Raw genomic sequence first — 25190 nt, 5'->3', positions numbered from 1 at the left:
TATTTCTAACCAGCACCTTAAATAATAAATCCAATGATTTTCACTCTTCTACTGTTTCAAATAAAAGCATTTTTGTTAAAATTCAGATAACAATGACCCAGATAGAAAAAAGGATTTTAAATGAATGATATCAACACTGCAGACACGTAACAGTATTAGACGTTATACTGATGTAAATGTTTTGTCATCTGACGTCATTACCAATATTCAACCGGAAATTAACGTCTATTGACGTTGGTGGCCAGCTGGAAACGCTGACCTCTGACGTTAGAATTGATATTTATTTGTGCACCTTAATTTTTATATTGATTCAACATAGATCCAACATTGTGGTTTTATATGTATTGTTTGTATTCTGTATTTATAGCTTTTAGTGTGTTTTATTATTATTTTTATTTGAGGGGAACACCTTTTGCGTATGTAAGCACTGTAAGTGTAAAAGAGCTCCAATCATTCAAAGCCTGAACCAAAGGTTCACCGTCAGAATTATTTTTTCTCCATCATTAACATTAAAATGTGTAATACAATCCAAATATTGAACATTTGTTCAGTGTGCTTTGCAAACAGGGGACACGCCTTCTCGTGGGAACATGCCAAGTACCCCCACAACGTCAACATGTTCAATTTCCTTGTGGGGACATCTGGCACACAACACACACACACACACACAGACAAAAGAAAAAAAGCTAGACACAACTGACAGCGAGGCAGGGAGAAGAAGGAGGAGGAGGGGCGCGCGCTGGAGATCTGCTTCCTTTGCTTAGCTATAAGCAGACTGGCGCGCGCAGTGGCAGCAGTAGCAGCATGGCGGGAGACCAGGAGGCCGAAAGTCCGGAGCAGCCGCAGGAGCAGTACGACGCCCGGCAGCCCTTCCTGATCGGGGTCGCTGGCGGCACGGCTAGCGGAAAGGTGCGCGTATCAGATTTTAACGTCCTCTGTTATGAGGATGCTTTGTTACCCTTTGTTTCTTCTTTCTCTTGACGTGTGACCGCGTGATTTAACCTGTATTGTTAGGCACTGTAGCGTTAGCCAGTAGATGTGTTTTCCTAGATTTTAATTAAGTTAATTTAACCTGCAGTGACTAGGTTAACGTTATATATCATGTGTTCAGCTACATTTTAGCAAAAAGTATTTAATTTGTGCCTTATGATGAACTTTTCGTATTATAAAGTAAGTTAACGTTAACAGTTATAACAAATAGCAAGTAACTTAACGTTAACTTATATAACTTACACTAATACAAGTAGCTAGCTTATTTGGCTTAAATAGCTTGGTTAATCTTTTTTTTTTTTGTCGTCATCCACTTTACCACCCTGTTAACCTAACCATAGCTAGGTTAACGCTAACTAGGTTTTTATAGCTAGCGTTAGCTGTGTTAACGCTATGTATGTTTTCTAGGGCCATGCGTGGCAGACCAACAGGAAGCTGGAAGCGACAGACAGCTCAACTTATTATCTAGTTAGCTGATACGTGTTTAAGAAGGAAACATTTGTCCTCTTAAATCACCACGTATTAGCTTAATACTAACTGTATTTACAGGATAACGAATCCAGCGCCGTTCCAATGTGTGAAACAGGAGTGGTTAGCTTTTGTTGGTGCTCGCTGTGTGCTAGCCTGCCCACTGATTTCTCAGATTCAGATTCGCTGGGTTTGATTTAACGTTAACCGTTAGTTTCATCTCAGTTCAGTCTAGCAAACTGTTTAAAAGAATAAAAAAATATCCTTAAAATGAGTTAGTTTAGCTTTCGTACTCTTATAAACCAGTTGAGTCGATTGACATCTGATGCTAGAGCTAACGGTAACGATAGGTTTAGGAATGCTATCTCGTTACTGTGTAGTACATGTAGCCTAGGTAATCTGTTAGCTAGCGTTAGCTAGCCTAGCACATTTCTCCGGGCTTAGCTCACACGCTCACAAAGAACAGTGGCCACCTTTGTTTGATTAGTAAGCAAACCTACAATTTCTCTTGTATTCAGATGTTTGACTCAAGATTAGGAGTTTGTACGTTGAGATGCTGTCTAGATACGTGTGTGAGGAGATGTTGAGTGTTAGCGGTAATGGGGTCACTAGAGCAAAGAGAGTGATATGTCACTTCTCTGGTACACTTGGCTCATGACATCTTGGCATCGTGCTCGATGGTATGTGTTTGAAGAGACCACCTCAAAATGATAAGATTCTCTGATTGTAATATTTATAGGTATATATTTGAGTAAAATAAACATTGTGCTTTTATTCTATAAACCACTGACAAAATTTCTCCCAAGTTACAAATACAAATATTGTCATTCAGAGCATTTATTTGCAGAAAAATAATAAAAAGGAACAGTGCTTTCAAACCTGAAATAATGCAAAGAAAACTTTTTTTATTTATTTAGAAACAACAATGTTTTAATAGTTCATAAATCAATAATTGGTGGAATTACCCTGATTTTTAATCACAGCTTTCATGAATCTTGGCATAATCTTTAAAAGTCTTATATATTGCGTTTGTGTGACCTTATTCCAGTCCTGGCACAAAAATTCATGCTTTGTTTGATGGTTTGTGACCAACCTACATCTTACATGATTACATTCAGAGGTTTTTCAATGGGGTTTAGGTTTGGAGATTGACCGTCAATTTATCTGAATGTCAGTAGGATGACATCAAGAGACCTATAAAAAGAATGGCAAATGGCAGCTGGAAAGAACAGTTCAAAACAATCTTTTAGATGCAGGACTCTTTAATGAGAAGCAAAGGAGAGCCCGGCTGAATTTCGCAAAGGATCATAAGAACTGGAGTAAGATCATCTTCTCTGATGAGTCCAATTTCAGCTTTGTTCAACACCTGGCCATCACATGTTTAAATGGAGACCTGCAGAGGTGTACAAGCCACAGTGTCACAGCTATATCAATTAGATAAAGACACTGTTATCGTTAGCCAAATCTCCAGACCTGAACTCCATTGAAAACCTATGGAGGGTAATCAAGAGAAAGATGGATGGTCACAAGCCATCAAACACAGCTGAACTTCTTGGATTTTGAGGCAGGAGTGGCATAGGGTCACCCAAAAGCAGCGTGAAGGACTGGTGGAGAGCATGCCGAGACACAAAAAAGCTGTGATAAAAAATTTATATTATTTTAATAGTATTGTTGTTGTAGTTTCTAAATGAATATCAAAAAAAATCAGCAGGTAACAATATAATTTCGTAACGATTTAATTTCACATCCCCAGTATATATTTGTCTGTTTTTTGTACTGCTCAATATGTAATTTCACACTGCAGCTTCATTGTCGCAGGATGTGTAGTTTAACGTGCAATGTCAATTTCAACAAAAATCCTACTTGAATTGTAACAATTTAAAAAAATATTTTTTTCAAAATGTCCAGAAAATATTGAGAATTAGAATAAAAAAATGTTTACAGATCCCAAATACATTAAAACAACTGTTTGGAAGCTAAAGCCCATTTTGGAAAGGATTAGTTTTACATATTTATATTATATACATATTTATTACCAGACATCATTGATTTTAGTCTCATCTGAATGCACCATGTCGTTTTTCCATATTGTGCACTTCTGCATCAGTAAACAACCCCAAGTAAATCAAGTCTGTGGCAAAACTAAAAAAGAAAGATGAGCTGAAATACTTTTTAGAGAGACTTCTTGCATCTTTAGGCAAATCATTGAGTAGCATAGACTAGCCTATATATGAGTAATTAACATGTAGATTCTAATTTGACTAATCACACTAAAAAGGACTGAAGATGATGGCAATGCATGAATTGAGTAGCCGCAACCATCTCAAACATTTATGCTGAGATCGGTATCTTTCTTTATGATATGAATATGAAAATGTCATATAATGCATTTTGTTACATTTAATGTTAAATTTAAGGCTTACTTGTATTTTAGGGTATAATGTGTTTATGTCTGTTGTTTATGTGCTGGAGAATAGAAAACACCAGCATCCAGGTGGCTTTACTCTGTCTCTAAACTGCATTCAGCCTGCAGAGAAGGAAGTGTTGTTTATGTTTTTTAGTGACTGATATTGTTTCTTATCAATCCTGTCGATGTTCTCACAAGCTTGAAGTTAGCCTGGAATGTTATGTCTTCTTTGTGATTATGTAACAACACAATGTTGACTCAACTTGCAGATTATTTTTTTACTTGCTGAATATTTTTCATATATTTTATTGCCATTTTCACTCACTTCCTCATATAGACTTTCTTTAGTAGTGCTTCCAAAGTGTGAACCTTGGAATTTTGGAATGTACCTCTGGCCCCCTTTCATTCATGGCAATGCATCACACTGCTGGTATCCGGTTTAGCCTAGGTGGCACTGGCATTAGATCTCTAAACTGCAGAGTAGCTTGTTGGGTACACAAAAGGGCCTCAGACTGAGACAGCAAAATGTTTAGTCAGCACTGGCATGGGCTGGACAGTTGGCGATTTTTTGTCTGCCCTGCAAGGTTAAGTCTGCGTCTGCAGTAATGAGTGATGGCAGTTCAGGGCAGGAGTTTCCCACCTCACAACAGATCTGTCCTGTTCTGGCAGTTTCACTCACAGGGGTCAGTAGGGTCATTATGGGCCTCTAATATAAAATGCCAAATTCCTAACATTACTGTATTTTTTTGTTCTCTATAATAAGAGGTTTGCCAATTTACTAGCTGGCTTACATTCGGCTACATAGGTGCACATAGGGCTGGATGGGAAATAATTATGAATATATATCACAATAGAAAAAGATTCAGTAATGGTGATATATTTGAGTATAGATAATTTACAGCATCTTTTACTGACGTAATGTTCATTACATGGTGCATTACATGAATTTAATATGAATATGACTTTATTATACTAAATTGTGATAAGTTATATATACAATTTTTTACCATATTGCCATTCTCTATATGTAGGTAGTTTATCTAGGGAGTTTGTATTGTTTATATTAATATTGATAAATATTAAGCCCACCAAAATAAAGAAATATATTGTGATATATATTCTACAGCACTTAGAGCTCAGAATAAAATGGATAATTAAAGAAAATATGCATGAACACATGAATGTAAATATTTTATCTGAAAGTTCTCTAGCTTGCTTTCATTGTTTATTATTATTATTTTTTTACAAATTAAAAAATATAATAATTTACAGTATTCTTCATTCCCTTTTTTGTAAGGCATAAGGTAACCATGTCTGTTCATTTTAATGGATGCTGAAAGCACTTGTTTATATTTTCTTACAAAGAGCAGGGAACAGCTTGAGAGTGCTTGTGGATTATGTGTTAAATGGATTGGGATGGGCAGTGCTACAGCTTGTAAAGGGTTGGGATGGAACAGGTCTGAGACATAGAAAAGCCGGATATGTTTTAAAGAGTTTTTTGTCAGAATGTTTTGTAATTTGTTTATTGTAAACATTGCCATTCGTGTATGAGCTTATTTCTGAGGATTTTTTTTTGACTAGGAATGCAACAACTTATCAGTGTACCTAATGTCAATTCTAAAAGAACTGGTAACAACGAGTTGTTATGGATTGGTTGGTCGGTTTGTGCATTCCATTATAGTACATCCAGTGACTGAAAGAGTGAAAGGTCTTGTTATTGGGAGATTACCAGTTTGATCCCTGGTATATTGCTACAACCATTCATGGAATTCAGAAAGATGCTTTATATACATAAGAGGAAGCATTTGTCAGCATCACTCTTGAAGTGCTGGTAGAATTATTTAATACTATATAAGGATGGGTGATGTGGCCCTTAAAAGATATCATGATAATTCAGGGTATTTTTGCTATATTATTGACAGTAAGACAAAAAACTTACCTTTTATTAATTTCAAGATTATTACTATTACTATTACTATTACTAGAAAAAAAGTTTGTTTTTGTAAATATAACAGTTCCAAACTTTTAATAGACAAAAGAAAAATCTGTAACTTACCAAGACAAATTTTGTATAAAAAAATTGTAGTAAAAATTATAAACATGTAACAAATAAATAATGTAACAAACAAAAAAATCAGATCTACCTAATGTAAAGAATAATTAGTGAATGCATATAAACTAATGACAAACAACTATACAAAAAACCTTGAAGTATCACAGGAAATAGCAAAACATAGACTGAATATAAGACAAAATACAGCTATTAATAGTATATATGTATTTAATCAATTTATAGAATGTCTGTATTATAGAGCACTATATGATATGGGTCATCCCTGTTTATCACTATTAAATGGCAGTCAGACATAGCTAAATTGAATAGAAAGTTGTAGAAAATGGCAAATTAGAATAGAGCAGTATATTTTATTCACACAAGACCATATTGATCGTCACCATAGTAGCAGGGTGTAGCATAGAAGCAAATTGTTCCACAGGTTTAAAAGTGTTACAAAACCCAGAGAAAGTGTTTTTTTTTTCTTTGCTTTATCAGTGATATAGCACCAGAAAGTTGTTGTGGGAGCAGTTTACATCCATAAATGGTTTGTCTTGTTAGCTGTTGTATTGTCTTTATTTTATTATTTCTGCAATTTTACATTGACTTATTTTTCTGGATAGTGAGAAAGATATGTAGATATGCATTTTATTGAGTATCAGCATTTTTTTAGCTCTACTGGATGCTACAGAACTTATCAAGGCAGTGTTCAGGCAACTGGGCTTTTTCTTCGAGTGCTGACAGAATTCTGATGCATTTTCTATTTCAGAAACCACCCACACACACAGTACGGACACACTGCACTGTAAGAAAGAATGTCCTGCTCTTGTGCTTCAGTCTTAAAGTTACCACACTTTATATACATGTAGGTAAAATAAAAAAAAATCACAATTATAATAATTACAAAAGCACAGGTGGTTTTGGATGTGTTTGACATATAACAAAAATGTGTAATTAGGAAAAGATATGGAATATTAAAGTTTACTCCATCCATGAATAAAAGATTCAATCATTGATAAAGCTGATTACAGTGCAAATGAAACCAGAATGTGTTATGCTTATATAAAAAAAAATATTGAACTATAAATAATATAAATAAACATTTATTTATTTTTTCCCATTATTTTAGCTAATGACCCCAGGGAAAATGAGTATTTACTTAAAATGAGTATTGTGACTTCAAACATCCTTCCCCCTGACTGCAACTTGTACTTGTACTTAGTAAAAAGGAGTTAATATTGACCATGACCTAGTACATAAAGATTGCAGACATAGTCTTCCATCGCAACTAAATCTTTATCTTGGCTAACAAAAAAGAAAAAACATGGAGTCAGTCACGTAAACAATATTGACAGTATGGATTTGCTTACCTATTGCAGCATACACTGTATTTATCGGTCTACAATAACATTGAACAATGAAGGTGGAGACAAACAAGAAGTGTTATATGAATATCTTAAATAATAAAGAATACTTTTTGCAGCAATATAACAAAAGGTCACATGTGGTACACTTCTATCAATAATGTTCCTACATTGCCCTGAACCACAGCAATACACTGTATAATCCAAAATTATAGTCTGTATCCAAATGGTCAGGCTCTGGGGAAGGTCTAAAGGTAGAAAGGTTTTGCAAGTTTTTTATCATATTTATGGAGCCACACATGCAGAAGTAGTGTGATTGCATGTGTTACACAGTAGAGGTTTCTGTTGGTGTCGTGTTGTAATCCATCCTGTGCAGCTCCAATATTCTCACACAGTTCCTGCAGATTTTGCAACAGATATTGGCCCAGTAGCATTTAGTTGGGGATAGGTTTGTTAGGGGTGTTAGGAGAGTAAGTGCTCTTTGAAGATGATCTGGCATTGTATGAAATTGCACCCCAGATCATGACATCAGACCTTCTGGATGTGTGATGTATGACAAAAAAAAGTTAATATTGGTGCTAGGGGTGGGCGATATGGCTCTAAAATAATATCACGATCTTTCAGGGTATTTTTGCGATAGCGATATACTTGTCGATATAGGAAAACTAAAATAATTAATTCATTTCAGGAATATAGTATAATAGTATAACAGTATAATCATAATGTGGCAAAATAAATAATATAGCATAAAATAATATAATGCAGCAAATAATATTGCAGAATATTTAGTGCATGCATATAAACTGCAAACTAAAACAATTATACAATAAATAAACCTAAAGCTTCACAGTAAATAATAGACTACTTTTAAGACAGAACAGCCCTATTATCACGATATGGATTTTTAATATTATGATATTTCTGTGTCACGATATATTGTATACGATATAATATTGCCCACCCCTAATTGGTGCCTCCACACACAGATTTGTTGTTTGTCTCCACCAAGAAAGAACATGACTCATCACTAAAAATGGCCTGCTGCCATTCGGAGTTCACAAATTTACGAATGCCCACGAAATTTTATTCTTTGTAGGTGTGACTATTTTTTTTGGATGAACATTGTACTTTCCCTTCTCCCAGCACACCTGATTCAACTAATCAGTTAATTAGCAAGTCTTTTCAGCTGTGCGCTGGGTGTGGTAAAGTAAAATAATCACAAGCAGGTGTCCAACCTAAGAATGGAATGTTCTGTGAATATTATTGTATTGTTGTAAGGATAAGTCCTACTTTCTGTGATTTAAATTGCTGAATAGAAAATTACATAGATCAGGCTGTGTATCCACTATCCAAATACAACACTTTCACTCAGTAGGTGTTCTAAAAGCAGAACAAAAAAACAAACAAAAATAAAACAAGTCCAGACAAGGTGTCCAAGAATGTATTTAACGTCACACATATTTATAACTCCATACTAAGACATGTAGAGATGTGAAGGTGGTGTATTTTATAGTAAGTAAATTATGTGCTTTATAGCATTTATGATGTTGAACCTGGGTCAAATTTGATTTGATTGTTGCTGCAATGCAGTTACTTTAGGATTAGTACTGCAGCAGTATTTCATCATTAGTATTCAGACTGAATACCCACAATGTTCTCAGTGTTTCTATAAATGCTATAAATTGCTTTTCTAGCTGCTGTTTTTTCAGATACATTCTTTTAACATCAAATATCAATCATTAATATAATAATGTAATCATAGAATCATTGTTGCTTTCTTTATCTTAGTCATCGGTCTGTGGGAAGATCATGGAGCTCCTTGGCCAGAACAAGATCGACCATCACCAAAGGCAGGTTGCAATCCTCAGTCAGGACAGCTTCTACAAGGTGCTGACCTCAGAACAGAAGGCCAAAGCTCTTAAAGGACAGTTCAATTTTGACCACCCAGGTAAGAGATTTGTAAGTGAGTTGATATGCAGTAAGCTTTTATGGGCTGTGTAGATAAGAAAGGCAACTATATGTTATTTACATGTGTGGAACAGTTGATATATGCCCAGAAGTATCCATACACATCTTCTTAGTGAATCAGTCAACTACTGCAAGATTCATGAATTCTAGATTTGTATAACATGAATAGACATGAATTCAGCTTGTATAACCATAGATTGGAAGCTCTGCAGAAGCTGCACATGAGCCTAAGCCAAGCGTGGGCTCCTGGGTGTAAAGCTCCCAGCACTGGGCTGTGGAACCATGAAAGCCATGATGGTGCACCAAATGCTCACAGCATTGTTCCAATATCTAATATATAAAGCCTTCCCAGAAGAGTAGAGACTGTTACTAACAATCTCTTATTAATGATTTTTTTTAAGTTTTTACAGTTTTTAACAAGTTTTAAACAAGTAAAATTCTGTGTAGTCCAAGTAAGAAGACTCAATCCCTGTTTGGGAAACGATCCTATAATGTGTCCTTGTAAACATAAGCTAGAAGTTGGAATATGCAAGAAATTCCATGACACACACTAACCTTGTACTATTTTGCATGTTGTCCAAGGAATTAGTCAACCTATGGATCAAACTTACCTCTGTCCATTTTTAAAACTCATCCCTTGTTTACTTTTGTCTTCAGATGCTTTTGATAATGAGTTGATCGTGAAGACTCTGTGGGAGATCATGGAGGGAAGAACGGTTCATATCCCAGTGTATGATTTTGTTACACATTCAAGGTCAGTTTCTGCGGTTTCTTTGAACATTATTAATTTGCCACATTGTTTTCTTTTGTTATTGGATTCTTGCAATTACTTTTAGCATTTGATTGTTTTATGCTTTGGGCTGGGCTTCTTTGCAGGAAAGAAGAAACGATTACTGTGTACCCAGCTGACGTGGTGCTGTTTGAGGGCATTCTAATGTTCTACTCACAAGAGATCCGGGACCTGTTTCAGATGAAGCTGTTTGTGGACACAGACGCAGATACACGACTCTCACGCAGAGGTGAATAAGAAGCAAAGACCATAAAGACAATGTTAATAAGTGAAAGTCAAACATAAACTAATTGTTAGCAGTTGAAAATTAAGCACTTAATAAATAATATGGTTAATAACTTTATTAAAAGCCTGTACTCATGGTATACTATTTGTACTATGTTGTTTAAATATATTTGCTTATATTTCTTGTACCATTTTTAAAAGCTTAATTCTTAATTTGTGTTTCATTTAATTTAATTTTAAATTAATCTTTTTCTTCCCTTCTTATTTCTTTGTTAGTCTTGAGAGATATCAGTGAGCGAGGGCGGGACCTGGAGCAAGTTCTTAACCAGTATATCACATTTGTGAAGCCTGCCTTTGAAGAGTTCTGCCTGCCAGTGAGTTTGCAGTATTTTCTACTTAACCATTGTCCACTTAGATCCTTTTATCTTTTGCTCAGTTTTCTTTCTCTCTCACAGTTATTATTTTAATGATTAAGATGATGCTTTAATATTTGAGTGGTTCGTAATGACGTTCCTGTCTTTCATAAGAAAGGAATAATAAATCATCATAATAAAACCTCACTTCCTGACTGTGGAAAAACATGTCTTTTAACTAAATTAATAGAAAAGAACAATCAAAACGGTCCAAACCAATGACTGTTTAAAGCATGGGCATGGTGGATCTGTTTCCTTTGCTTCTATAAAAAATTAAGCCAAATTTGCAACCAGAGTTTGCCTGGCTTCCCTACTTATTGGTTGCCTGCCCCTTCTTCCAGACCTAGTGATAGAGAGTCAGCAGGCACTGCTATATGAACTTTATTCAGACCAAATAAATTTGGTGAAAGCGCCAGTCAAGCCTGTATGAAAACCATTATACTACTCCGACATTTGCTAACTGACTAACAATTGATCCCATTGGCCACTTACTGGATGAAGTGGTCAGTGTGATCTAATTAGATATTCTGGTCAGCAGCACTGTAAACTTGATGAAGACGGTCTGATATGCTTGCTCTGGGGAACGAGAGCAGGCCTATCATCCAAATAGGGAAGATTGTTTCTGCCCCCGATCTCTACTGTACAGATTCTATAGAAAATGACACAAAAACATCCATGCAATATACAGTTACTGGATTGAACTGTTTTATTGTTTTTTTTTTTCTTCTATTAATTTAGTTCATTTTATTTGCTCATTAATTTAGTCATACATGCACTCAGCACATGAAGTGCTTTACAGTTAACTTTCAAGTGAACACAGTAGAATAAATAATAAGTAAAAGCACTGTAAAAACAGTTTTTGGACTTTTTATCTAATTTTATGTGCTGTATGTGGTCATTGTGTTTTTCTATTCAGTTAACTGTCTTTGTGAATATCAGCTTCAGGTTTTAACCACAGTTGCACCTTCCGGTGGCAGGTGTTACTCTTGATGCTGTATTTTTTCACACTTCTCACTCTTTTGCTCTTTGTCACTAACACACCTGCATATTACAGCATGCACCCATTTTCATCTAGAGTTACACACATTTTTCAACCTTAAAAATGCTTTACTGTTCACTCATTTTCTGAAACTGAAATGAACTGTTGTAATTGTAGGATCTGATTGTGTAGAAGGCTTGTCAATATTTGCTCACACTGTAGAAGCTGCAGAAATATTAGTTTGGGCAGCTTTTGGCTGAAGCATGTTAATACAAGATTTGCCACAAATATATTATTAAAGTGCCACATCATATTTTTAGAAAAAATTGAAAAGGTTTCCAAGGTAAATTCGGACGTGGGATCTGATTTCAAGGAATCTGTTTTACAAAGACTGTATCTGGCTTTATTCCAGCCAGGAACAGGTTGTGGGCTGGAACTTACTTGCCTTCATCCTGTTCCCAGGAACTCACAACAAAATCCTGTTTTTTTTTTTTTTTTTTTTACAGACAAAGAAGTATGCAGACGTGATCATCCCAAGGGGAGCTGATAATCTTGGTAAGATTAGTGTGTGTGAATGTGGGTGTTTGCTACTTAATTTCTTTTTCCAGACTGGTGATTGGCCAAAGCTTGACCATGGAACTGCAGAAATGTTTTGGTACTGTCTATCGCCTTTTCTGTTTTGTAATGCTTCGGGGATGTTTTGGTGGTGCCTAGCAAGGCCATTCTCAGATTCTGACATGTGTGAACATGTACTTTGCCAGATGCTTTCCGATGTTTGGTTAAGCTTCAGGTCCACTACACGGCTTTTAAAATCAAAGCAGATCATAAATAGACTGAGTATCTTACAGTTCTCTATTGAGTGGCATATTTTAAAGGGGACTTTATCCCCTTTATCCATTAGACACTAATAGCGCTTTTCCACCAAAAGAACCAGTTCCGCTTGGGCGTTTGTCCTGTACAAACAGCTGCCCTCAGATGTCACGATTTGCGCTGAAGAACCTAGTATTCTTCGGTTCCCACTGCAAACAAACGTTCCTGGTTCCAGAACCTACTTTTGTTTGTGGAAACGCAGCAAACCAAATCAAAATTAGGTTTGTGAACCATAACGGTGCCGGTTCCACGCCAATGGTAAAGCACTATAAATGGCTATATATATGGCTAATATATCCCCACAACCCATGCCTGCCATAACCTAGAAGACACAGCTTTGTGATACCACCATTTGCTCTGACCAAAAGTGAAAGAAATGTGAGAAATGGCTTTGTCCTCGCTCAGTGGACACTATGTACGGCAGATGTTGGCTTCTTATTATTTGTGTTCCACCTTAAATGACACAGTGGTATAGGACAAGTTCTAGAGTGTAGCTGCTGCATCTTTTAAGGTGGAGCATAAAATAAAATCTGATGTGCCTAAGAAGAAGCCAAGTTTATATGAGTTCATATGGTGGTTGATAAATACGTTTGAACATATTTAAGCTATTTTCTCTCCAACTGCCATTGTGTTGTGTAAAACTCTAGCTTTAGTTGTTAAATCATATTGCTAAAAATAACTAGCATAACTAACATTTAATTGTTAGGCTTTGTTTAAATGAAAAATATCTTGTAATTTATGTGGTTAACAAGCACAGTTTAATATGCTTTTGGCATTCACAGATAATGGTGGTTTATTTGTGTCATACAAACGTCATTATTAAAATGATGCTATCAAATTACCCCACTATAGTTTATTAGTTTATTTCATATTGTTTATACGTTAATTACAATTATCTTCTCAACTTGCTTATGCATAATATATATTTTTTTATTAGATCAGGGAGTTCGATGTAGTTGTATTGTCACTTTTTGACCTCGTGCACACCTGGCATTAACATGCATTCACACTATTATTGTAGTATGAACACTAAAGTAATTGATGCATCCCTGAGAGCAAAGCACCGTCCACATTACTGGCATAACTGCTGAAACATGCATAATAACTCTTAGACCCCGCCACCATCCACATAAGTTAGCTTAGCATGCTAGATTAACAAACTAATGTTAATATCAGGTGCAAACCTGGAATTTGTCTCAACTTTACCAATTTATTCTAGTATGTTTGACACATGTCTCTGTATAGTCTCTCTTTTAACAAACCTATTTTTTTTGCTTGTTTTCAGTTGCCATAAATCTGATTGTGCAGCACATTCAGGACATTCTGAACGGCGGTCTGACCAAACGGCTGAACGGATGTATCAATGGCCACAGTGCTCCACGGAAACGGCAGCCGTCAGAGTCCAGCAGCAGGCCACACTGATAACCTGCCCCACACCTCCGGTAGAGAACGAGGGAATGAGCACGAGACAGCAGTAAAGGACTGCTGAAGAAGAGGACAGTAGGCTGACATGTAGATACTTGCAATTAGCAAACACTGTATTTAAAACAGTTAAGAAATTCAAGAAATGCCTTTTATGATTCTATGATTTTTACTGTTCTGCATCCTTTTTTATTGTCTGCTGTACTTGATTTTGTGGGATAATTGCTCCTTGTCAAACCTTTTTTGTCTTATTTATTTATAATTTTTTTATTTTTAACTCCATCCCCCTTATTTTGAGACAGATAATATGTAAGTGATTTGACGGTTTTGCCAAATGGACCTAGCTGGTAAAGTTTACAATGACTTGAATAGTGGTCAATTTGAAGATATGTAAAGCAGAAATCAAAAATACAAAGTAAATGTCAAGGATTTTTAATAATTTATTTAAAATTTAAGTTATTTTACAGCCCTTATGTGTGTGTGTGTCAGAATAGTATGACAAAATTGTTTCTATACAAACCTGCCATGTTTAGCAGCTTCACTAACAAAAAAAGGAACTTATATTATTTTTATAATTACAATTCCTTGTTTTGCTGCACGGTGTGTGTTGGTTATCCTCTAGTTCTTCTTCAGTGGCCACAGGACACTGTTGGCTGTATTGTTTGGTGGACTGTTCTCAGTCCAGCAGTGACATAGGGGTGTTTAAAGCTCCAGCAGCACTGCTGTGTCTAATGCACTTGTATCAGCACAGCACACACTAACACTTGTCTTTGGAGGTCCTGGGGGGCTCTGACCATTGACAAATTAGGGTGAAAGATAAAGTAAATGCAGAGAAACAGATACAGGACTAAAGGTCTGTAATCATAGAAGTTGCTCCTATTTTCTTAGTGGAGCTAATAAACTGGACAAGTGAGTATAGAAACAAGACAGTGGTCATAGTATTATGATATGACTGTATGTGTATACACAAATATAAGATTTACATCCATCCTCCAAAACATTTTGTCAGCACTTAAGTCTTTCTTTTTGCTTTTAGCAACTAATAGAACAGCAAGTGCAATCTGATTGTCGCTCCAAAGGAAAGATAACTTGATGCTACATTTCAGCAAATGTCCATTTTCTCTACAAGTCAGGGCTCAACAACAGTACTGTAAAAACAAAGCGGCAGGTGATTTAAACTGTAGCTCTGCTGTGTTAATGTGACTGACACTCAAAGCCAGGAAAGAATTTGGAGATCCTCCACTCCTATGCAGCATGTGAAAAGGCAGGTTTCTTTAACACAGATTATTAAATAAGTCCAATAACTTCTGTCAGAATACTGTACTGTACTGTATTAGGCAGTGTGCCCTTTTCATTTTCAACAGGCATATAAACATTATTTACTTGAAAGGAGTAATAATTTTTTAAGTATTTAGGTCATGGTGCTGCATGTTTTGAGGACTACTGGTATCCGAATGGTTTGCCTGCATGTCTTTAGCAGTTCAATGGCCGTCTTTATTTTGGTTCAATGCTTTTTTTTTTTAACACTACACACTTTGAGTTTTTTGTGATACCATTTCCAATCCGTATATATCTGTTTTTCCAATGTGATAAAAAAGAAAATCACCAAAGAATCAATTTGGTTTTAATATGATTTTTTTTGCCGGTTGAATGGCACACAAGGTTCACTGTTCCTTCTCTCTCACTCAGGATCCCAGTGCTCACTCCCATCTTCCAAAATATTTGACTTAAGTTGCGTCAGTATTGATTTTCACAACACAGGGTAAAATAAAGAAAAGGGAACCTATAGTCATAAATAACCATAACTTATTTGATTATTATTTTGATCAAAATAAGACAACCCTCAGGAAATCACCAGTATGACCAATTCTTGTATTCTTGTGTTGTCTTTTCTGGTTGGGCAAATCCATTTCCCTTTTCACTGCTGCTACAAAACAGGGTATTTCATTAAAAAAAATCTACCAGTGTAATGTTTATTAGATGTAATTGTATACTCATAACTCATAATTGTGTTGTTTTCTGAGGGGCCAGAATCCAATTTAGAAAAAAGTGCCCTGCTATTAGGGCCGAATAGACAAATGTTACTTTGTCACTTGGTCACTTAAAGATTACTCTAGACTAAGGTTTTCGGGCTGTTCTAAGTAGACACTAAGGACAGTTGTGTAAATAATTGCATTTGCCCTTTGGGACTGCTTATGTTTTATGTACAGTATTTAATGTCTGTGTATGGGTCTGTGTGTTGTGATATTATTATTATCATTACCAACTGCCTATTTCCTGACTAGCCTGCCTCGGGCATGTACTGCTTGTATACATCTACACTTACTCATGCCAGACATGCACACCTTAATCAGGTATACCCATGGTTTGGTTTCTAAAAACACCGGCTTTTGGGGAAAAATGCAAAATGCCTTACAGCAACTGCTACTGACCACTTACCTTCATGACCACAGCAATAGTAGTTAACACCCATCGTTGTAACTGTTACTGCCACAGAACCATGGTGGGACTCTCTCTCACACTCTACACATGATGCAAAATTACAGAAACACTTGATTTCACTGTAAAGTATGAGTTTCAGTATGAAGGTTACTGTTTTTGTGAATCAGTTATTGTGCAATGCATTGATCATGGACTTAAATGCAAATTTTGTATTGATTTTTTTGTTCTTAGATTATGTAACACTGTATAAATATGTGTATATTCCCAAATTGGAAATTTGATGCTTTTGTAAAAAAATTCACCAATATTGCATTATAACAGGTATATTTCCCCCAATATTATACTGAATAATAAGTGATGCCTTTAGGCCATGACCCTTGTAGTGAAAGCTGAGACATTTGTGATACATGTAAATGTATTTATGCAGATCAGATTCCAGTTGTTTTTGAATATGTGGTCCACAAGTATGGTTGTTGGAACCAGTAGATCTGCAATCAGCCAGCTTGCAAGCAGCAAAGAAACTGCATTTAAATAATCAGTAGGCTACTGCTTCCAAAACATTGAGTTTAAAAGTTGGTCAAGTATTCGTTCCTCATTGTAAGCATCTCAACGATTCACTATATATCGTAATGTAAATGTGTAAACGACTTATAAATTGTATTAAAAGTTATGAAATGGAAATAATTGAAAGATTAACAAAATAAATTTTGTACCTTGCATGTGTTCTGCCTGTAATTGATATGCACTCCACACCTACAAAGTACTCAGATATCCCTTTTAATTAGTGAGTTTAGCTAGGTGCACTCATTGCTGACAGTATTTTGTGTACACTCAGAATTAGGTGCTCTGTTATAGATACACATACCACTAATACATGAGTACATAATTCACTAATGACCCTATACATGGTATTGCAATCAATAATTAAACAGGTTTATTGTCATATTGCATTAACATAGGTGTAACAGTAAGTAATTGTAGTCCCTGACAGTAAATATATAATGTTAAAAAATATATTTTGACATTTTTTAATTTACTTTACTTTTATTGTACTTGTGTTGAATGGGGATAAAACTTAAAATTATGAAATATTATTAAATATTTGTTACTTTAATTAGAATATGAGGTGAATCATTATGTGCTTTTTTGTTAAATTTCTCATATTTTACTCTACTGTGTATATCCTCTTGAGACCCAGTGTCCTCATAAGGGGACATTACATTTCTGCTTCTCTGCACCAATATACTTTTTTTTTTAAACATTGACCCTTTGGCCTCATATGGAGACGCTGCCCGTACCATCAGTTGGTCACAATATGACAACATTACACTAAATTGGTTGAAAACCAATTGGCAGGAAGCCCAGTCAAAGGTTTTTACAGCCATTCCAGACAGAAACATGGGCCAGGTAAAAATGATCCTCCACTTTTATGTTTGAAATTAGTTTATTTCATTTTTGTATAAAGCTAACATTTAGTTGTTGCACTAATTTTGTCCTTCTGATCCCAAATGGGTCCTTAAAATAAACTAATGTTCCCCTTTTTTAGGACACTGTTTTTTTTTTTTAGTTTTTATACTTCTTAGGTCCGTATGTCCAGGTCTCAGGAGGATATACATACAGTTCCAATCAAAAGTTTGGACATTTAATGTGTATTCTTTCTTTTTATAATTTTGGAACGATGTCAAATATTGTGAGAGAAGAAGTGTTTTAAACAAGGTGACTATAATAATATATATATTTTTAATTATTATTATTTAATGTACTGAACTAAAATAAGTAGAGGCTGTTTTTGTTATATCACAGTTGTTAGAGGGGTTTAGACGGTCCTCAGCTGGTCCTCTTCAGTAACTACAAGCTCCATTTAGGCATCATCAAAACGCGCAGTAGTGACGGCGGCAGGCGGTGACGGTGTAAAGCGCGAGTTGCAGCGCGGCGGTTCAGGTTGGGAGCAGTGAGGTCTCGCCGCGTTACGCTCGTTTTTCTCGGTGTGTTGAGGGCAGTAATAGTTCAGTTATGTCCACAAGCGACTTCTATTTACGGTATTATGTCGGACACAAAGGGAAGTTCGGACACGAGTTCCTGGAGTTTGAGTTCAGACCGGACGGTGAGTGGCTCTGAGCGCAGTTCTGCTAAAGCTAACTAGCTAAGCTATATAACCAGCGTGCTAACGGAGCTAACGCTGCCGATATGATACAGGCTACAGGCCTAAAAATCAGGTCCGGCTAGATGTTTGGAACAGGAGTGAAATGTTTCTTAGCTTGTTGGAATAAAGTAATCTGTGTGTTTTTACAACGCGAGTTAAATTCAAGTAAATAAATCCAAGTATCTTGGGATTTGGTTGTTAGCTAGCGCTAGCATTAGCCAGCTAACTAGACCAGAGAATGGAGTTTAGCCGTACAAGCGGCTAGCCAGCCAACTCTAAGTGTAGTTTAGCTAGAGCAAATACATTTAACATAAATTAGGATTACATTATATTGACTGTAATATGTGTTTAATTTCTTAAATTCAAAGTATTTGCTTTGTGAAAACAACTAAAATCACAGCTCGTTAGAACATCCACAGAAACACTTACCAAAAGGATACGTAGGGAAGAGTTTAGCTAACAATTTTCTTAGCACTCTAACTAGTACAGTAAAAGTCTGACAAACAAGTAATAAATACAATAAAACAATTGTCTTTTTAAATTATTTTGACCAATAATTTAACAAAAAGCAAGACAAAATACATTTAAAAATGTTTCCAAATGGGCCTTTTATTTTGTATCGTGTTCAATATTTACGGTAAAAAAAATCAAACTTTTTTTCTAACCTTCCAAATTTCACATTAAAAAATAGAAAAACTATATGTATTTGTCTGCTGCGTTTAGTGCCTGAGATATTCAACCAAAGATCAGAAAACATGTATTAGCTTGTTTTTTGCTTTTTTGTAGTTATTTATTTTATGATGTTCAAAATCTGATTTTAATAATCAAAATAATTATCATACTGTTTCAGAGGTCTCAAAAGTTGGGGCATAATTGTACAATCAGCTTGCATCAAATGTTTCATTTGTTTCAGATTTGCTCAGAAAATTTAATTTCAGGGCATTTCTGTTGAATTTGAGGAAAGTATTTCAGGTCTAGCTACCATATTATGATTAATATAATTTGTGCATTTTATGTTTTTGTTTGTGTTTTGTGCAGGAAAGCTTAGATACGCCAACAACAGCAACTATAAAAATGACGTCATGATCAGAAAGGAGGTAAATAAACTTTTGTGTAAACAACGAACACATGTTATGGTGTTTGAAAAGTAGATTGGCTTTATGTGAAATGTTGCTTTGTTTTGTTTAGGCTTATGTTCACAAAAGTGTAATGGAGGAGCTGAAAAGAATCATTGACGACAGTGAAATCACCAAGGAAGATGATGCTTTGTGGCCCCCACCTGATAGAGTCGGAAGACAGGTTTGTCTGCATAAACAATGCCAGATTTTGTTTAACAGTACAAAGAAAGCACAACATATCATTTTATGGTTTAAGATTGAGTTTTTAGTTGCTTTTCTTGTCTCTCTTTTTTAGGAGCTGGAAATTGTCATTGGCGATGAACACATCTCATTCACAACTTCCAAAATTGGATCGTTAATTGATGTCAACCAGTCCAAGTAAGAGCAGAACCATTGCACAAATGTGATGCATGATTTTGGGAACTGTGCAGTTCTTGACAATCTTTTAGAATGTGTGTAAATGGAAGAATGTAATAGTATGTAGGGTAACATTAGGTAATGACAGACCCCTATATGCACTCTTGTAGGTAGCAGCTGATGAACATTTTTTTTGAAGCGCTTCCCTTTTTTATGCTGTTTATGTGGTTCTGGGATTATGGTAAAGAGTTTGTGACTGGGAATTTTTACATGAACACACTCTTAAACAGTAGTTTCATGTGGGGAAACTTTGAGAAATTTCATACATGTTTCTGGGATGAGGTGACCTTTAACTTTATAACATGCAAAGAAGACGAAATCAGTTATTAACAGTGCACCCACTGGTAATAGTTGTTTATGTACATTGTTTAAATCTGTAATCTTAATTGAACAGTACTGTCATATCCATAGCAAATTGACTACTATGCTAGTGCAGAAAGTTTGTGCAAGATGGTCAGATAATTAGTCAGATACCAATAATGTATTTTTAGACATACTTGTCAACTTGATTTTTATGGCAAACCTAAAAAAAAATGACTTTTTCACATTATAGGTTTTGTATGTGTTATAGGCTAATGTACACTGTGTTTTCTTACTCAGGGACCCAGAAGGCCTCAGAGTGTTCTACTACCTGGTACAAGATCTCAAGTGTCTTGTCTTCAGTCTCATTGGCCTGCACTTCAAGATCAAGCCCATCTAAGTTCAGACTGTTTTTACTGTGTGACAATTATTTTAGTTTCTTTTTGGTTCTTTCTCAGCATTTGTAAATTTCTGGTTTATCTGCTGTTTTCTTCCTTTTTTTAAATAAATGTTTGATTCAGTCATTTTCAGAATATAATTTTTTTTCTCAATCAAAGGTCAGGAGAACTGAGTAAGTTATTGCAGTTTTTATTTGTCTGAACTGTAAGTCACATAGAAACTTTGATAGTTTATTCAAGACATCTTTACATATATATTTCCAGACATGAACATTAGGCTTTGATGAACACATTTAATGAATACATTAAAATCAAAGGCATGTCAGTTGTCCAACAATCAAACGGTTTCTTCCGCCTTGAAGGCACAATCATAAAATGCAGCTCACAGAAAAGAGAGCAAAGATATGAGTTTTTAATTAATTTTAGGCACCATCATTCTAGCTGCCATTTAAATTCAGTTAATAATCATCTACAGTGAGATTGTACATATATACACACAAAAATATGCTCTACAATAACTGTATAATGGCATCATTGTGGATGATTTGAAAACTCAGTGCAGATTTTCACATTTTAAAATATTTATTACAAATCACAAAAAGAAACCAAACTGGTATCCTCTACTGTATCTTAGGCTAAATAGAATAATTGTAGTTGGTGAACTAAATATACAAAATATACACATTTAAACCGCATATGTCAACAATGTTTGAGATTGGGGTGTTCATTCTAAACAAGCAGCAGTGAAAACCCGCTTCCATTTGTTTAATATTAGTTGTCAGATTAGTTGTGCTTCTACTTGGCTGGAAGGAAAACCTGCAGCCACACTGACCCTTTGCGGATAAGATTGGACACCTCTGCTTTAGACCATCCTTATGGGATTTTATGAACATGTTTACGAATGTTACATAAAATATGAATGTCTATTATATGAATGACTTATTCTGTTATGTAACATCTAAAAAACAGCAGCGGGTGCTTGTTCAAAATCTTTTAATTATTACATTGTAAATCTAGAGAAAGCTCAGTCCTGCACACTTAAGTATTTCCTGCACAACTAACGAAGATCTTGATGGACATTTATGTAATATATAATGATTTAAATCAAATCAGATGTGTTGGCACAGAATACTTGACTGCTCAGGTCTGCAACTAAGACCCAAAGCTTTAAAGAACTCGCATAACATAATGTGACTAATTTAAAGAAATTACACAGTAAACTTTAATATCAAAAGCAAATGACTCCCAACAAGTTCTTATCCGTCACTGTAAAATGAGATCATTTAATGAATGCACTTTATTGTTTTAGAATTACTACAGTTATGTACACTATTTAAGTGGTTTTCCTTCAATAACAGTAAAAATGTCCTCAAGGGATTTGTGGACACATTTAAGGAATTCATGGACGTTTCTGTCTGGATAGCTGGAGACGTTGCAGCCGATCCAATCATCATGGACACCGTAGCCCACTCCAAATCCATCAGGAACCACAGGAGCAAAGCCACCCAAGCTGACAGCAGGGCTAGTGAGAGTGCTAGTGGAAAGGATGTTGTGGTTTATGGATGCATACGCTGGGTCCTGGTACAGGCTTGGCAGTGGCATTCCTTTACTATTAGCCAGGTAGCGCATGGCGAAAAGATGTCTGTCAAATCCTTGTCCTAGTCAGAAAAACATGAGGGGAAAAAAAGAACAAAGCATGATTATGAGACACATTAAACAGCTTGGATACTGTAAACAGCCAATGACTGCCTTCTGGACAACTGTCAAATCTTCTCCATGATTGTGTAGCCTACTGAAACTGACAGAGCTGTAGGAAACATTTGCAGGCATTTTGTTTTGATTAGCTAATTAGAATGTGACACCATGAGTCAGTATTGAACTTCATAATATACTAATCTTCTGAGATACTGACTTTAAGTTGTCATTAGCTGTAAGCCATAACCAAGAAAATTAAAACGAAATGAACGGTTAAAATAGATCATGCTATGTCTAATGAATCTATACAATATATTAGTTAAATATTAAAATAAATAAATAAACGTATATTCTTATATTGTAATTTAATGAGACACACCAGTAGAGCTTGCCTTGAAGACACAGATAATATACAATGGCCTAACGTGAAATCTGCAGGAACTGCATGAATATTTAAGCTGGACACCATTAGGAACCTCTACAATTCTATGATGAGACATTTGGCAAATTATGTCAAAATGTTTAATCGTTTATTGTTGCTTGTAAATTTTATTCACCTTTCAAACAGAACTGCAATCAGATACTTACTTCTAGGTGCAACTATTTTTGCAACTATTTCTTTTACAATGTGTGTATGTGTATTCACTGTCACAGAACCATAATTGGACACTCACCCATGGCTGCCTCTCTGGTAAGCTGGCCATGGTATTTGGAGCAAGCAGACAGCAGGCCCTGAAGCTGCTCTACACTGTGCTGATCTGGCTGTTGGACAAAGGCCTGGGCACAGCGCTGCGTGTGAATGTTTGCTGGGCGGATGGTCTCGGTGCGGCCATGTTTGAAGGCCGCAGTGCTGCAGGACTCGTACGTAGCTACAGTCTGCCCATACTGACGCAGAAATCCCATCTGAAAAGCCAGCTGTGCTATGGCATCAGGGCTGAGCTTCATCTTCTTTAGGTGTTCTTTTCCACCTTGTTTGAATTCCATGGCATCGATGGTGAGTTTGGAGACGGCAGCGTGGAAGTTCTCTTTGGCTTTGGTTATACCATGCTGCAGATCAGCATTCAGCTTAAAGTCCAGCCTTCGGACAGCAGAGGCTGAGTCTACAGCAGCCGGCTGGGTGCCAGGACCAACCAGAGGCTTTTCTGTGGTGTCTTTGAAGACTTCATTCTGGAAGCGGAGAACAGCCACGCCGTCTCCCCAAGAGTGTTCAAAATTGATAGCTGCCTGTCCGTCCTTGGCCAGGATGATACTGAAGGATTTATCATACCAACGGTTGCAGCCATCCCCATGAAGCATGTTGTGTGAGATGTGTATGTGGTCACGAAGCACCTCCTCATCAAGACAAAGGCAGAACAGAGCATTGTCCACTAACCCAAGAGACTCCCCATTCCCTGCAGCTAGAAGCTTCTCTCGAAGCCCTGCCCAAACATCCCTATTCTCACTGGTCAAAACGCCAAGAGGAAACTGAGGAGCTGGTGCAGAGTCTGCCAGGATGTACTTCAGGTGTGACAGGATCTCCTCTGGCCTCACCAGGTTTCCATCCCTATCTACAGCATCAAATACGTACATGTTGCCTTTTCTCATGACGAGAAGGTGCCGGCCTTTCTGGTCTGTGTGGAGCACATCACGCTTTGGTTTAGGAATGCGTGTGGAGTTGAAAAGACGAAAGTACTGAGACATATCCAGGGGATACGCATTCACCATGTATGCTCCAAACCAGGAGATGGACGAAGGCACCCATCTAATTAATTTCTTGAAGGAATCTGTGTTACTCTTAGCAGGGTTAAGATGGAACACCTCTGGTTCAAGGAGACCAGCACGGAGGGTCTTCATGAACCGCACTGCAGAGCACACCATGTTAGTGGCTCGAACAAGCTGATCATTGTACTCAGGCTTGGGATCAGGGTTGAAGGACATGAAGGGGTTGAAGTTTAAGACGACTGATTCACGGGCAGACAGGTACATGTCAAACCAAGGAGCTGGGGAAAAAAGAAAAGTTTGTGAAAATATGACACACTCAGTCCTAGCCCATAAACCTAATTCCCAGACAGACAGATACTTTATTGATCCCAATGAAAATTACAACACTACAATGTGTTGGAGTTAGCAAACATAATACGTACATTTAAGCAATCATATTTAATACTGTGTTCTATCTCTCTTGCATATATGAACAAGGGCGAAGGAGCGGGCTTGATATTGGGGGGGACACATTTGCCAATATGAACCCAAGCGCACCCAATAGTTTCCTAGAACAACATTTGTGGAAATTACTTTTAATTAAAAGTAAATTATTATTATAAGGTGATTTTACAACCTAAACATGTTACTCCACATTACAGCTACTGTTGTTAGAAAAATTATGCAAGCAATGTCTGAATTATGTACATATGACAAAAATTTTCAGTTATCACCTAATATTTAAAATAATATAACAGATTATTATTATTGTTATTATTATTATTATTATTATTATTATGTATTGGCATGTCAATTCTGTTGTATATTTACATTTTCTCCTGCACTTTTATTTTTTTCTACTGAGAGCTCTTCTTAAGATGGTGTCCTTTACGTTTCATAGAGACTTTTATAAACGTCAGGATATGTGGTCTTACTGTGAAATACAAATGAACAGAAGTCACGTTACAGCAGTATTTCTCAACCCAGTTCTTATATATTCTACTGCATATTAAAACTGTTCTGCATATTCTAGAGCTTCCTCTGGTGG

General features: G+C 36.1%; 3 protein-coding genes across 3 annotated transcripts in view; 2 read left to right on the top strand and 1 right to left on the bottom strand.

Moving 5' to 3' along the window:
- The first annotated feature begins 706 nt into the window (after positions 1-706).
- uck2a (uridine-cytidine kinase 2a) lies at positions 707-17108 on the top strand. Its single transcript, XM_049485558.1, has 7 exons — positions 707-909; positions 9071-9230; positions 9908-10004; positions 10127-10269; positions 10542-10639; positions 12164-12212; positions 13813-17108. Exons 1-7 carry the CDS (start codon positions 805-807, stop codon positions 13947-13949), a joined length of 789 nt encoding a protein of 262 aa, XP_049341515.1. The 5' UTR covers positions 707-804; the 3' UTR covers positions 13950-17108.
- A 1113-nt stretch (positions 17109-18221) lies between these two features.
- On the top strand, positions 18222-20893 carry magoh (mago homolog, exon junction complex subunit). The gene is made up of 5 exons (XM_049485864.1): positions 18222-18495; positions 19573-19631; positions 19723-19833; positions 19948-20030; positions 20670-20893. Exons 1-5 carry the CDS (start codon positions 18405-18407, stop codon positions 20767-20769), a joined length of 444 nt encoding a protein of 147 aa, XP_049341821.1. The 5' UTR covers positions 18222-18404; the 3' UTR covers positions 20770-20893.
- Positions 20894-22030: 1137 nt separating this feature from the next.
- cpt2 (carnitine palmitoyltransferase 2) overlaps positions 22031-25190 on the bottom strand; it is a 6006-nt gene continuing 2846 nt past the window's right edge. Inside the window, exons 4-5 of the mRNA XM_049485863.1 lie at positions 23137-24441; positions 22031-22425 (exon numbers count right to left, since the gene is read on the bottom strand). Coding sequence (XP_049341820.1) covers positions 22097-22425; positions 23137-24441 — 1634 coding nt within the window. The 3' untranslated portion in view covers positions 22031-22096. The remainder of the gene's footprint in view (positions 22426-23136; positions 24442-25190) is intronic.

This window comes from Astyanax mexicanus, chromosome 12 (genome assembly GCF_023375975.1).
Source record: "Astyanax mexicanus isolate ESR-SI-001 chromosome 12, AstMex3_surface, whole genome shotgun sequence".
Lineage (NCBI taxonomy): Eukaryota > Metazoa > Chordata > Actinopteri > Characiformes > Acestrorhamphidae > Astyanax > Astyanax mexicanus.
This window is presented reverse-complemented; position numbering and strand designations above follow the sequence as displayed.

Coding starts and splice junctions, on each gene's coding strand:
- magoh (XM_049485864.1), top strand. CDS start 18,405: ATGTCCACAAGCGACTTCTATTTACGGTATTATGTCGGACACAAAGGG. Junction 18,496..19,572: donor GTTTGAGTTCAGACCGGACG/GTGAGTGGCTCT, acceptor TGTTTTGTGCAG/GAAAGCTTAGATACGCCAAC. Junction 19,834..19,947: donor CTGATAGAGTCGGAAGACAG/GTTTGTCTGCAT, acceptor TCTCTTTTTTAG/GAGCTGGAAATTGTCATTGG.
- uck2a (XM_049485558.1), top strand. CDS start 805: ATGGCGGGAGACCAGGAGGCCGAAAGTCCGGAGCAGCCGCAGGAGCAG. Junction 9,231..9,907: donor GTTCAATTTTGACCACCCAG/GTAAGAGATTTG, acceptor TTTTGTCTTCAG/ATGCTTTTGATAATGAGTTG. Junction 10,270..10,541: donor TACACGACTCTCACGCAGAG/GTGAATAAGAAG, acceptor TTTCTTTGTTAG/TCTTGAGAGATATCAGTGAG.